This window comes from Schistocerca nitens, chromosome 9 (genome assembly GCF_023898315.1).
Source record: "Schistocerca nitens isolate TAMUIC-IGC-003100 chromosome 9, iqSchNite1.1, whole genome shotgun sequence".
In the NCBI taxonomy this organism is placed as follows: domain Eukaryota; kingdom Metazoa; phylum Arthropoda; class Insecta; order Orthoptera; family Acrididae; genus Schistocerca; species Schistocerca nitens.
In genome coordinates, this window is record NC_064622.1 from 166,045,123 (window position 1) to 166,060,449 (window position 15,327).

General features: G+C 41.4%; 1 protein-coding gene across 1 annotated transcript in view; it reads left to right on the forward strand.

Annotated features, from left to right (window-relative positions):
* LOC126203600 (histone acetyltransferase KAT6A-like) overlaps positions 1 to 13,974 on the forward strand; it is a 166,520-nt gene extending 152,546 nt beyond the window's left edge. Inside the window, exon 9 of the mRNA XM_049937966.1 lies at positions 13,645 to 13,974. Coding sequence (XP_049793923.1) covers positions 13,645 to 13,801 — 157 coding nt within the window. The 3' untranslated portion in view covers positions 13,802 to 13,974. The remainder of the gene's footprint in view (positions 1 to 13,644) is intronic.
* Positions 13,975 to 15,327: the final 1,353 nt, after the last annotated feature.

Consider the following 15,327-nt stretch of genomic DNA (forward strand, 5'->3'; position numbering starts at 1 on the left):
AAAAAAAGTGTGCTACAGCTGTGCAACAGATGTTTAGAACCATGCACAGTAAGAAGCCACCAATAAGGAAGGCAGTTTACCACTGGCACAACAAGTTCGTTAAGACGTGTTGCTTGTGTCCAGCAAAGAAAAGCGAATGTTGCAGTGTGAGTGAAGGGAATGTGGAGTGCATAAGAGAGACATTCATAAGGAGTCTAAAGAAATTGGTGCGTAAACATCCCGTGAACTCAAAATGGCTCCAATGACTCTGTATAAAATCCTGCAACAGAAGCTGTCTATGAAACCATTCAAATTGAAGCTAGTGCAGAAGCTCAATGATAACAGAGACAAGCGTTTAGAGTTTAATTCGCAGTTGCCAAAATTGAATGAGGATGGGGATGGCATTGTTGATCACTTACTTTTTAGCGACGAAGCCACTTTTCACACTAATGGCAAAGTGAATAGACGTAATTGTTGAATATGGGGTACAAAGCATCCACAGGAAATGCATTGAATTTGAGCATGATTCCCCAAAGGTAAATGTTTTTTGTGCCTTGTCATGTCAAAAACTGTACGGGCCATTCTTCTCCGCCAAGAGCACTGTCACTGGATATTCCTACTTGGACATGTTGCAGCAATTTACTGATGCCTCAAATGCAATCTGACTCTCCGTTCGTCTTTCAGCAGGATGGTGCTCAACCCCATTTTCATCGTGAAGTTCATGGGTACCTGAACACAGAGCTGCTGCATTGATGGATCGGCCGTGCTACAGAAGGGGACAGCTGTTTCATGAAATGGCCCTCCCCGATCACCAGATCTCACTCCGTGTGACTTTTTTCTATGGAGACACATTAAAGATCTGGTGCATGTACCGCTTCTACCACGTGATGTAGCAGAGCTCCAGGAGAGAATATAGGAAGCGACTGCCACAGTCGATGCCATGCTGGGATGGGTATGGCAAGAATTCGATTACCGTATTGATGTCTGCCAAGTCACTTGTGATTCGCGTATTGAATGTTTGTAAAAAAGACTTCAAGAGTTTCTCTTCAAAATGCATCATGTATGACATCTGTGCAATATTTAGTTCTTGTGCAATAAATAACTGAAAGTGTTCCCGGGCTTTATGCACACCCTGTATGACAGACAGGTTCCTTTCAGAGTATGCTGATACAATAACACCATACTTGGCAATCGTATAAACCTCTCTTTTGTCGAAAGAGCCATACCTAAGCAAGTCAAACGAGTACACAAGAAAAGAAATGTGGATTCAGAAAATACCATTCTTATGAAACAAAAGTAGCTCTTTATACTCATGAAGTAACAAGTCTTATCCACAGGGGATGTTGAATTGATTCCATATTTTTAGGTTACCAGAAAGCTTTTGAACACCATACCTCACAAGCAATTTCTAATCAAACTGCGTGCCTTTGTAGTATCGTCTCATATGTGTGACTGGATTCGTCTGATTTCCTGTCAGAAAGGCCACAGCTCATCATAATTGATGGACAATCATTAATAAAACAGAAATAATATCTAGCATTCCCCAAGGAAGTGTTATAGGCCCTCTGCTGTTTTTGATCTACATAATCGATTTAGGAGCCAATCTGAACAGCCCTCTTAGATTGTTCGCAAATGATGCTTTAATTTGCTATCTTATAAAGTCATCAAATGATGAAAACAAAGTACAAAACTATTTAGACTCTGTGGCAATTGACTTTAAATAATGAAGACATCCATATGAGTACTAAAAGGAATCCACTAAATTTCGGTTACACGACAAATCATACAAACCTTAATGCTGTAAATTCAACAAAATATTTAGGGATTATGAGCAACGTAAATTGGAATGACCACATAGATAATGCTGTGGCGAAAGTAAGCAAAGACTGATTTATTGGCAGATCTCTTAGCAAATGCAACAGATCAGCTAAAGAGGTGGCCCTCTTCTGGAGTATTGCTGTGCTGTATGGAATCCACATCAGATAGAATTGACAGAGGACACCGAAAAAATTCAAAGAAGGGCAGCTCATTTTGTATGATTATGAATTGGGGTGGCAGTCATTAAAATAAAGTAGTTTTTTGTTGTGGCAGGATTTTATCATGAAATTTCAATCACCGACTTTGTAAATATTTTGTTAGCACCACCTACATAGGTAGAAATGATCATCATAATAAAAGAACAGAAATCAGAACTAGCACAGAAAGATTTAAGTGTTTGTTTTTCCTTGGCACTGTTCAAGAATGAAACAGTAGGGAAATAGCTTGAAGGTGGTTCGATAAACCATCTGCCAAGCACTTAATTGTGAATTGCAGAGTAATCGTGTAGATGTAGATCTAGATCTGCTTCACCCAGAGCACACACTTATTGTGGGACATAGTGGTGCATGCACACACGTGCATGTTTGTGAGAGCGTGCAGTGTTCCAGTTGTATAAGCCAGAACATATATCTTTCAAAAATATTGATGAAGTTGTAGAATTCAGATTCATATACGAAGGGGTACCCTAAAGAAACTGAACTTACTGTTTTTTAAACTTATTTATCACATTTTCAGCCCAAACCTTCAATCCTCTTCAGAGTACTCTCCACTTGCACTAATACACTTGTCTAATATTTTATTCCATTTTTCAAAACTTTATTTAAATTCATCATTTGTGATGCTTGATAGCACCTCCCCTTGTTTTTACCTTAGCAACATCACTAAAACTCTTTCCTTTTATATGATATTGCAGTGCCTGTGTCATACAGATGACTATGCACTGAGGTGATCACAGTCGTTATGAAACCTACCAAATGAATTCGCTATTGTGAATGACTACCATCAGCTGTAGAATGGAATGACGACAATGAAAATTTGTGCCGGACCAGGACTCAAACTCGGATTTCCCGCTTATCTTGAACGGTCACCTTACCATCTGGCTATCCGTGTATGACTCGCGGCCAGACCCAAACTACCATATGTCGTCAACCATGCAACTACAATATCGTATTTATCTGCTGATACCGGGCATGCAACTTTCCAATACACGTCTGATCTGTACGGGAATACACATAATGGATGTGCGAGTACAGATCGTAGGCTCATGGTTGATGACATATGGCCGTGAGTCATGCACGGATAGCCAAATAGTAAGTCAACCGCTTGCGATAAGCAGGAGATCCGTGTTTGTGTCCCCTTCCGGCATTAATTTCCATTGCCGTCATTCCATTCTATAGCTGATGGTATAATCTGTTCATCATAAGAATAAACCTGTTGTAAATATTGCCCTATGTATTCTTCCGCATTTGCTGGAACCTCGTTGGATTTCAGTTTCACGTGGGACTGCAGCCAAAACATCTTGAGTACTGTCAAATACGATAATAAAGGTAAGTTTTGCGCTGTGCGTTACGCTCACATCGACTTAGCCATAATATGGGACAACAGCTTTACCAGCGCATTTAACTTGGATAGCACTGGCCGGTCAGCTGGTACAGCTAGCCTGCAGTGACATGGCCAGCTGCAGTTCACATGTAGAAAGAGACGAGCAGAGGAGCAATACAACTTCGAAAGTCATTTAATTTTTACGCAGAATGAAATAATACACTGTAAATCTACTGCTATATGCTCCTTAGAAGAGTAGGCGAAAGCCACAACACGTTATCATTTTTAGCTGACATACTATTGTAATTAAAAACAAGAATGATGAAAATTCCTGACTTAATCACAGGGTAATTTTTCTGCATAAGCTGTGTGTAATGTAAGAGAGTATTGAAGGATTTCACTGTGTAGTAAATATTGAAGCCACTGAAGGTATTACCTACATACAATCTGGTAATCTCTTAGCACCTTCCTTATCCGAATCCGAGAAATACATTTCAGTCCTGGAAATGTCACCTGCTACTTTGATAACTAGCCTATCAACAACAGTATCCATGAAGCCAACACGGCACAGCATTTTCTCGTCTTTTGTGGCAAGCCATTCTATATCGCGCCAGCGTTTGGCAGTGACGTGTGAAAAAGCTGCTTGATGTTAATTCCAGTACGTCTGGCAGCTTAACAGTCTCGTTACTTCCCGGGCCAAATCCTGCAGCTTGGCTCCAGATCAGTTCTGTTGGGTTCATATTGTAATGGTACAGTACCAAATGTAAAAATTCAACATTTGTATGATGTGCTCGATGCTGTGAAAATGATTGTTTTTCGTGTTTCTAAGATATTTATCAACCTCTGTGGTATAAAACGATGGACATAGTCCAAATAAAGAGGATTTAGCATTTCATTTTCGCCTTAAAAATTGAATTGTTATGTTTTCTTAATTCAAAAAACTTGTATCAACAGTCTTTTATAAAACATCGATAATTAAGAATTTGTATCTGAAATGGAAACGGGAATTTCATGTCCAATATGTAATTAGAAATGAGAAGACATATATTATTCATAAAAAAATGCATATGAGTTTTATAATTATGAGCTGCAGGTATTTCAAATTGAACGAGGAAAAACAAATGGATAGGGGAAGATTTGAACCAGTGCACGGATAATCGCATTTGGTTCTTATTTATTACGCTACTATCTGTGCTACGCATTCTGTGCACAAAGGTTAATCAACAGCGAAGTATACAGCCAGGGGGAAGATTTCAAAGCCGATTATCTCCGTAAATTTACGAAAGACATTAAAAACAGCCTATTTCTCGGCACTGTTTAACCATGTTCCACGCACATACTTCACTACAGAACAGAAAGCAGACTCAGTCATTTTTATATTGCGCATTAACAGTGTGACAATCGGAGCACAACCGCCGCAGAGGCTGTAACTGTACATGATTTTTTAAATAAAAACTACATAGCTAAAGCGTGATTATGAATAATGTTGATTGCTGTTAATACATTTGAATATATTAAAGCTTAATTAATGTAACTTAATAATAATGATGTGAATATAATAGAGGGAAACATTCCATGTGGGAAAAATATATCTAAAAACAAAGATGATGTTCCTTACCAAACGAAAGCCTTGGTATGTTGATCGACACACAAACTCACACACAAAATTCGAGCTTTCGCAACCTAAGGTTGCTTCATCAGGAAAGAGGGAAGGAGAGGGAAAGACGAAAGGATGTGGGTTTTAAGGGAGAGGGTAAGGAGGCATTCCAATCCTGGGAGCTAAAAGACTTACCTTAGGGGGAGAAAAGGGACAGGTATACACTCACACACATACCCATCCGCACATATACAGACACAAGCAGACCTATGTGAAGGCAAAGAGTTTGGGCAGAGATGTCAGTCGAGGCGGAAGTACAGAGGCAAAGATGTTGTTGAATGACAGGTGAAGTATGAGCGGCGGCAACTTGAAATTAGCGGAGGTTGAGGCCTGGTGGGTAACGGGAAGAGAGGATATATTGAAGGGCAAGTTCCCATCTCCGGAGTTCTGATAGGTTGGTGTTAGTGGGAAGTATCCAGATAACCCGGACGGTGTAACACTGTGCCAAGATGTGCTGGCCGTGGACCAAGGCATCTTTAGCCACAGGATGATCCCCATTACCAACAAATACTGTCTTCCTGTGTCCATTAATGCGAATGGACAGTTTGTTGCTGGTCATTCCCACATAGATAGCTTCACAGTGTAGGCAGGTCAGTTCGTAAATCACGTTGGTGCTTTCACATGTGGCTCTGCCTTTGATCGTGTACACCTTCCGGGTTACAGGACTGGAGTAGGTGGTGGTGGGAGGGTGCATGGGACAGGTTTTACACCGGGGGCGGTTACAAGGGTATGAGCCAGAGGGTAGGGAAGGTGGTTTGGGGATTTCATAGGGATGAACTAAGAGGTTACGAAGGTTAGGTGGACGGCGGAAAGACAATCTTGGTGGAGTGGGGAGGATTTCATGAAGGATGGATCTCATTTCAGGGCAGGATCTGAGGGAAGTCGTATCCCTGCTGGAGAGCCACATTCAGAGTCTGATCCAGTCCCGGAAAGTATCCTGTCACAAGTGGGGCACTTTTGGGGTTCTTCTGTGGGAGCTTCTGGGTTTGAGGGGATGAGGAAGTGGCTCTGGTTATTTGCTTCTGTACCAGGTTGGGAGGGTAGTTGCGGGATGCGAAACCTGTTTCCAGGTTGTTGGTGTAATGATTCAGGACTGGAGCAGATTCGTTTGCCACGAAGACCTAGGCTGTAGGGAAGGGACCGTTTGATATGGAATGGGTGGCAGCTGTCATAATGGAGGTACTGTTGCTTGTTGGTGGGTTTGATGTGGATGGATGTATGAAGCTGGCCATTGGACAGGTGGAGGTCAACGTCAAGGAAAGTGGCATGGGATTTGGAGTAGGACCAGGTGAATCTGATGGAACCAAAGGAGTTGAGGTTGGAGAGGAAATTCTGGAGTTCTTCTTCACTGAGAGTCCAGATCATGAAGATGTCATCAATAAATCTGTACCAAACTTTGGGTTGGCAGGCCTGGGTAACCAAGAAGGCTTCCTCTAAGCGACCCATAAATAGGTTGGCGTACGAGGGGGCCATTCTGGTACCTATGGCTGTTCCCTTTAATTGTTGGTATGTCTGGCCTTCGAAAGTGAAGAAGTTGTGAGTCAGGATGAAGCTGGCTGAGGTAATGAGGAAAGAGGTTTTAGGTAGGGTGGCAGGTGATCGGCATGAAAGGAAGTGCTCCATTGCAGCGAGGCCCTGGACATGCAGAATATTTGTGTATAAGGAAGTGGCATCAATGGTTACAAGGATGGTTTCCGGGGGTAACAGATTGGGTAAGGATTCCAGGTGTTCGAGAAAGTGGTTGGTGTTGTTGATGAAGGGTGGGAGACTGCATGTAATGGGTTGAAGGTGTTGATCTACGTAGGCAGAGATACGTTCTGTGGGGGCTTGGTAACCAGCTACAATGGGGCGGTCAGGATGATGGGGTTTGTGAATTTTAGGAAGTAGGTAGAAGGTAGGGGTGCGGGGTGTCGGTGGGGTCAGGAGGTTGATGGAGTCAGGTGAATGGTTTTGTAGGGGGCGTAAGGTTCTGAGGATTCCTTGAAGCTCCGCCTGGACATCAGGAATGGGATTACCTTGGCAAAATTTGTATATAGTGTTGTCTGAAGGGTGACACAGTCCCTCAGCCACATACTCCCGACGATCAAGTACCACGGTTGTGGAACCCTTGTCCGCCGGAAGAATGTTGATGGATCAGTCAGCCTTCAGATCACAGATAGCCTGGGCTTCAGCAGTGGTGGTGTTGGGAGTAGGATTAAGGTTTTTCAAGAAGGATTGAGAGGCAAGGCTGGAAGTGAGAAATTCCTGGAAGGTTTGGAGAGGGTGATTTTGAGGAAGAGGTGGGTCCCGCTGTGACAGAGGACGGAACTGTTCCAGGCAGCCTCATTTTCATAATCTGCCACCACAAAACCACTCCTTTTAATACATTTACGCCCTGTTTTTTCAAAATTTTCCCAAATTTCTCCACCCTTTAATGTGTTTTGGTGGAAACACAACCACCTAACCTTTGTGCACATCGTTGTTTACCAACCCAAGTTCACTACAGGATCAACATAGCTCAGCTTTAACCAACACTTTTTCGACTTCTTTCACACCAGATCTCCAGTTCACCCTTATCTCTCCCCATATATTTTCATTTTCATTTCAGCCTCATATTACACTTTCCGCCTTTTAATACCATGTCACCCTCACAACATCCCCACAACGACCCCATTAAGTTTTATTTACGTTTCCTCCGCAAACATGCCTTTGCCCTAGCCAGATTACACTCCCATATTTTATTTACTCGGGCTTGTCTGACATTTGGCATTACTCCCAAAGGCCTCACACTTAAAGTTCCCATCTCTGGCTGTAACCCTTCCTTTCCATCAGTCCCTATACCAGTCCCAAACTGAACAATCCATAGCCCTCACCCACCTAATCCTTCACGTACACATCAACTCAGCCAATGAACACACCCGTCAACTCTTATCCTTAATAAATGTCCTCAATCTTTCCTCTCCCACATCCACACCGGCTGTTCAGAGCATCCTCCTACAGACCAACCACAAATTAGAACAGCATGCCACCCTCCACCTCAAAAAACTATCCCATCTCCTGGTTTCCCACCTCCGGAAAGGCAACTCGCTCACCCTCCACAACTTTTCCAGCAAACCTCAACCTCCTCTCATTGCACTCAGACCCAGTCTCTCCCATCTACTCAATCTCCCACTTCCAGCTCCACTCCCCCCAAAACCACAAAATACTAATCAACACAATCTGGAACCACAACACCCCAATTCAGTAGTTAACCTTTCCTCCAAATCTCTCTCCTAATCCGAAACCTCTGTCCTAACCAAAGGCCTCACCTTCAGCCTTACTCCCAGATTCAACCAAACAGCCCTCGTAACTACTGAATTAGGGTGTTGTGGTTCCAGATTGTGTTGATCAGCATTTTGAGGTTTTGGGGGGAGTGGAGCTGGAAGTGGGAGATTGAGTAGATGGGAGAGACTGGGTCTGTGTGCAACGAGAGGAGGTTGAGGTTTGCTGGAAAGGTTGTGAAGGGTGAGTGAGTTGCCTTTCCGGAGGTGGGAAACCAGGAGATTAGATAGTTTTTTGAGGTGGAGGTGGCATGCTGTTCTAATTTGCGGTTGGCCTGTAGGAGGATGCTCTGAACAGCCGGTGTGGATGTGGGAGAGGAAAGATTGAGGACTTTTATTAAGGATAGGAGTTGATGGGTGTGTTCATTGGCTGAGTTGATGTGTAGGTGAAGGATTAGGTGGGTGAGGGCAATGGATTGTTCAGTTTGGAACTGGTATAGTGACTGATGGAAAGAAGGGTTACAGCCAAGAGATGGGAAATTTACGTGTGAGGTCTTTGGGGGTAATGCCAAATGTCAGACAAGCATGAGTAAATAAGGCGTACACGATCAAAGGCAGAGCCACGTGTGAAAGCACCCACGTGATTTACCAACTGACCTGCTTACACTGTGAAGCCTTCTATGTGGGAATGACCAGCAACAAACTGTCCATTCGCATGAATGGACACAGGCAAACAGTGTTTGTTGGTAATGGGGATCATCCTGTGGCTAACGATGCCTTGGTGCACGGCCAGCACATCTTGGCACAGTGTTACACCGTCCGGGTTATCTGGATACTTCCCACTAACACCAACCGATCAGAACTCCGGAGATGGGAACTTGCCCTTCAATATATCCTCTCTTCCCATTACCCACCAGGCCTCAACCTCCGCTAATTTCAAGTTGCCGCCGCTCATACTTCACCTGTCATTCAACAACATCTTTGCCTCTGTACTTCCGCCTCGACTGACATCTCTGCCCAAACTCTTTGCCTTCACATAGGTCTGCTTGTGTCTGTATATGTGCGGATGGGTATGTGTGTGAGTGTATACCTGTCCCTTTTCTCCCCCTAAGGTAAGTCTTTTAGCTCCCAGGATTGGAATGCCTCCTTACCCTCTCTCTTAAAACCCACAGCCTTTCGTCTTTCCCTCTCCTTCCCTCTTTCCTGATGAAGCAACCTTAGGTTGCGAAAGCTCGAATTTTGTGTGTGTGTTTGTGTTTGTTTGTGTGTCTATCAACATACCAACGCTTTCGTTTGGCAAGTTACATCATCTTTGTTTTTAGATATAACGTAATAATAAGATATTTAATACATAAGTAGAACCTACTTCCAAGAGTGTAACAACACCACTGTACGTGTACTACGGCTTCTGACCAATCATCGTGTTTATGTTTGTTTACATCAGGGTTATTCTTATGATGAACGGATTGTATTCACTATTCGCAATTGCAAATTCATTTTATATTTTTCCTTTTATATCTTTTTTCATTCTAGGAAACTAAAAAGTCACATGGGGGGGGGGGGTTGAGCAGCAGGGGTTGTACCATTTTTGGTCAAGAATTGTCATACAGATAAGGCTATGTGAGCAGGGGCATTGTCAGGATGGAAAAACCGGTCACCTGACTGCCACAAATCAGGATGCTTCTGCCACACACTGTTGCGCAGTCTTTTCAAAACTTCCAAGTAGAAAGCCTGGTTACCTGTCTGACCTTGTGGAACAAACTCTGAATGGATGACTCCTCTCACATTGAAAAAACAAATTTGCATGGTTTTAATATTTTATTTCATCTGACAAGCTTTCTTGGGGCAAAGTGAACATGAAGTATTCCACTGCCTTTATTGGTGCTTTGATTCAGGATCATAAGCATAGCACCAAGTTTTGTCACCTATGGTAATTTTTGAAAAAAGTTTGGATCATTTTGGGGCTCTTCTTTCAAAGCGCAGTGTGCTTCCACCTGACTTTGTTTTTGTACAGTAGTCAGCAGCCGTGGCATGAATTTGGCAGCCACCCTTTTCATTCCCAAATCTGCTGCCACAATTCACTACACTGAACTCAAGTCACTCCCGGCAGCTCCACAATTTCTTCAGTGGTCAGTTGTCGATCTACATTGATGACTGCATGAATGTTTTAACTTTTTCATGTGTTTGGGCCATAAAATGATGACCAGACTGAGGTTTGTTATCAATTGACATTTCACCATTCTTGAAACTGGAAAACCAGTCCTCCGTAGCTTCATACTTAGGTGCTGTTTTTAATATTTCAAGAGTTTTTCAGTTTTTCCAAGCAGAAAGCATAACTTCACCACCACATGCTGTTCATGAAAATCGGCCTTTGCAAAAAGAACAATCACACAAAGCAGTTGTCACAATAAACTCTACTGAAACTAGGCCTGACCACCTTCAGTGATAGCACTCAGCTTACCGACTCTGAAATGTTCTTTCTATATGCTCCTAGTGGCAAAATGCATACAAAAGCTCGGCCCACCAAAAAAATTAGTTTGGTTTCTTTTGGGTACACTCTTGTAAACTGCATTTGTGGGGGAGGAAAAAAGAAAATAAACAACTCTACAAAACAGCAATATATATAATAGTACTTACAGTGGAAATGTCAAATTTTGCTTGGTTCATTTTACAGCATAACTAATCAGTAAGTGACATTAGTTTTCCTTTATTTGGATGTAACCATTATACAACAGTCTACAAAAATATTCCTGGCAGTCTAAAATTGTGTGCCGCTCCAGAACTCGAACCTGTAACCTTTGAATTGAGTGGGCAAACACTTGACTGACTTAGCTATCCCAAGGTGGCTCACAATCCATTTGGCGCAGTTGTTAGGACACTGGACTCACATTTGAGAGGACGACAGTTCAATCCTGTGTCCGACCATCCTGATTTAGGTTTTCCGTGATTTCCTTAAATTGCTTGAGGCAAATCCCGGGATGGTTCCTTTGTCAGGGCACGGCCGACTTCCTTCCCCATCCTTCCCTAATTCGATGAGACCGATGACCTTGCGTTTGGTCTCTTCCTCCAAACGACCCCAACCCAACCATCACAACCCATTCTCTCTTTCCCACTTTCCGAACTTCACAGGAGCTCTCCTGCAGACTTTCTGGCACTAACACTTCTAGAAGAAAGGATTTTGTGAAGAAAGGGCTTGGCCACATCATAGTGAAGGCTGTTTCAACACTTCTCCATAAGACAAGAAGTTTGCTCCTGGACAGGAATAAACATGTAGGTTACCCACCAGATGGCCATATTATGCACGCCCTATACATGCACAAGCTGTTTGGCCACTCTTGCCCGAAGTGTACAGCCAGTGGGGTAAGATTGCACATGCTACAGCTCAACTGCAAGACTGTCCGCACATCAGCCATTTGCCCATCTGTGCCCCTGTCCCATGTCCACCCATCGTCCCACCAACAAGTATACAATCTGGCACAGCCTAGCCTAGGGGGATTGTTTCCAGAATGACTTTTCACTCTGGAATAGAACATCTACATCTACATCCATACTCCGCAAGCCACCTGACGGTGTGTGGTAGAGGGTACCCTGAGTACCTCTATCGGTTCTCCCTTCTATTCCAGTCTCGTATTGTTCGTGGAAAGAAGGATTGTCGGTGTGCTTCTGTGTGGGCTCTAATCTCTCTGATTTTGTCTTCATGGTCTCTTCGCGTGATATACGTAGGAGGGAGCAATATACTACTTGACTCTTCGGTGAAGGTGTGTTCTCGAAACTTTAACAAAAGCCCGTACTGAGCTGTGTTGATATGAAACTTCAAGACAGTTTAAAACTATGGACCAGACCAGACTCAAACCTTTGCCTTTTGCCAACAAAAGGTCTAGAGACTGAGCTATCCAGACATGACACACGACCCACCCACACATCTTAACTCCTGCCAATATCTCTCTTACTTCCTAAATTTCACAAAAGTACTCCTCCGTACCTTGCATGACACTTAACACTCCTGGAAGAAAAGATGAAGGTTCTGTGTTCGAGTGCTGGTGTGACAAAGTTTTTGTCTGGCAGAAAGTTAAGATTGGCATGCACACACACTGGTGGTGAGTGAAAATTCATTCTGGAAAAGTCTCAACATCCCACAGTGCCTCATTGAGTATTTTTAACCATTTTTAAGTAATCAAATCGGCTAACTGTGTGGGTCAAATATATTTTTGTCTAATAATTACATGCAAATAAAGGAAAATGTCAATAAATGGATTTGTGCATACTGTGTACTCCAATTGGAAGAAATTATTCGAAACAAACAATGATCTATAGCATTTCGGAAATTTTTCTTTCACTTTTTCAGTCATTTGCATTTTGGCTTAGTGTCTTTGTTGAAATTAATGGTATTCAGCTTCGTTTATTTATATTGTTACTGTATATCACATTTTTTTATATAAAAGTTAAAATAACTTAGCTGAGAAATAAACAGGGTTGCATTGTGTTCTGACATCACTTCCAGAAATTGGCTGTCAATTGAAGTACTTCAAAACTTACATACAAACGACTGCTCAAAAACAAGGAGAGTGATTTTTGTTATGTGCACTGAAAACAGTTAACTGAAAACATCTAAATCAATATCAGTTTTACAATAAAATACACAAAATTTTGCAATTTCTTTTAATGTGCTTAACTGCTGCTATTAGAAAAGACATTCTCGACTTTTGAAAAATTTACTAAGGTATACCATTAGACACAACTTGATAGACCACATAATAATTTTAGATGTTAGGACTCTGTTGCATTATTTTCAATATAAAATGGGGGAAGATGTGAAAACTGAAGGCATCTGGCCTTTCTTATTTTAACAAAAAAGTTTGCATGTTTTAGGGTTTTAAATTTGAAGTTCGAGATACTTGAACATTCCATGCCTTGTGTCCTTCCCCTCAACTTACAAATGAATGAACTAGGTCATCTGTGGAACTGTAAAATGTGGAATACAGTAGTATAGTTGTGTGTCTATTAAAGTGTTGTTATTTGTGTGTGTGTGCGTGTGTGTGTGTGTGTGTGTGTGTGTGTGTGTGTGTTTTAGATAAGTCGTAACATAGTAGATGTACTGGAAAGTGTATCTAGGAATAGGTTCAAGATATAACTTATTAGTAAAGTATTTCACTTTCACTGAAAATTTTTCTATGGAAATCAGGATGTCTTGATTATTTATATTATTATATTGATTTTTTGTTTATTTAATTATTTAATATAAATAATTTTGTTGTTTATTGTCTTAGTATATTTTATAGAATTGAATTTTTAAATCATAGTATATTGGTAATGTAAGTGTTTTATGAAATATTATTTTAAATTTTTTAAAGTAGCCCATCTTCTTTACAATTGTGTGTCTTAAAAGCAGTTTTTTTCTTATTGTAACAGGGAAGGATTTCCGTTCCAGAGGGTACTTCGAAATGTTGATACAAATATTAAGGTTGTGGACTCCTCTGGACGCACAAGTGCAGAAGATTCTTTCAGGGAAGCGAAGAAAGCTATGCGGAGGCTGAGCACATCAACGAAAAGTTCAGAGGAGCACTGAAATGCAGTTTGTTTTCATAAAGATGCGCAGTGGAATGAACATACCTCTCGAAACATCTGCTACAGTACAGGGCTAACAAGTTTTATATTTTTAAAGATTATCTGTGATACAGTATTTTATAGGCAGCATTTTTATCTTTTAACAATAATTCATAAAAATGTATTGTTGCATATGTGTACAATAAATTTTTTGATATCACATAATTTTCTTTTACTTAAAATACCGGATTAGACATGTCTGGTGTCAATCTATCTTTTCCAACATTGTTGATACTCCTACCTGGAGCTTACATTTTTTATTGAAATTCTGAATATTCCTAAACGAACATTACATAATGGGAATAAATCCCCTTACTATTTCCAGATTCTCACTTTGTTCAAAGCTTCATTAACTTATTTCAAGGCTGTAGGTCATATATAATGTCTTAATATCACTTCAGGTAATTTCAAATCTGCCTCCTCCTTCTTTCCACCCTCACACACCTTCCCCCTCTTTTTTACCATATTTAAAGAAACTGTGGCAGTGCAAAATTTTCTCACATTTTGTGAACTTGTGAAATCAATTGAGACATGTCACTTAATATAAACAGGGTTGCCACAGGTTCTGGAAAACAGGGAATTTCAAACACGTCAGGAAAAATTGAAAAACACTGGAAAAATCTCATTTTTGTCTCAGTAGATGAAATGGTTTGTTTACCGAGATGTCGTACATCACTGGCTGGGTGCAGCTGAGTACATTCACTGCTTCCATACTCTTTTGTTACTACTGCTTCTCCCCTTCCTATCACTCTCCTCACCTTGCAGTTAGTGGTGCGACTTCTTGCCGCTAACGTAGCAGCTTTATTGATTGTCAGAGTATTTGAACAAGTTATCTGTTGCATGGATTGATCATCATGATCTCATTTCATCAATATGTTATCTGTTGCTCAGTGAATAGCTGGTCACACAAGTGGATTTCCATGACAGGCTAAAACCACAGGCCAGTATCTGTAATGGATCAGGCCTGCTGATACGAAGCCATTTGATTCCCGCTAACGTACAGGCCCTGCCCATCGAGTCTAGTCTGCTTGCAGTCCAGGTCTGTTTTGTGTGGTGTAATGCAACAGACTTTCATGGTTTGTACATGGACCGAAGACTGCAATGCTCCTCAGCAGACCAGAGGCCATGGGCAATGGATTTCAGGAATGGAGACTGTCTCACCAAACGTAAGGTGTACAGTGTAGCATTTTATTTGTTCTAGTACATTTTGGCACTTCAAAAGTAACTTACAGATTAGAAAGTATGGGTGATAAAAAGAAGAAAATTGTCAGTTGCTGCTGGTTTGTACACTGAGTACTCGTATATTTCTCAAAACAAAAACCTCGCAATACCTTTTAAATAATAGATAAAACACAATGGGTAATAACCAACAACAACAACAAACATAGTAGAATCAACATTTTATTGGTGGTCACCTACACTGCTGGTTTACGCCAGTTTTACCACTAGATGGCGATGTAAATGTCTTAATGTAAATTGGGTCGGCTA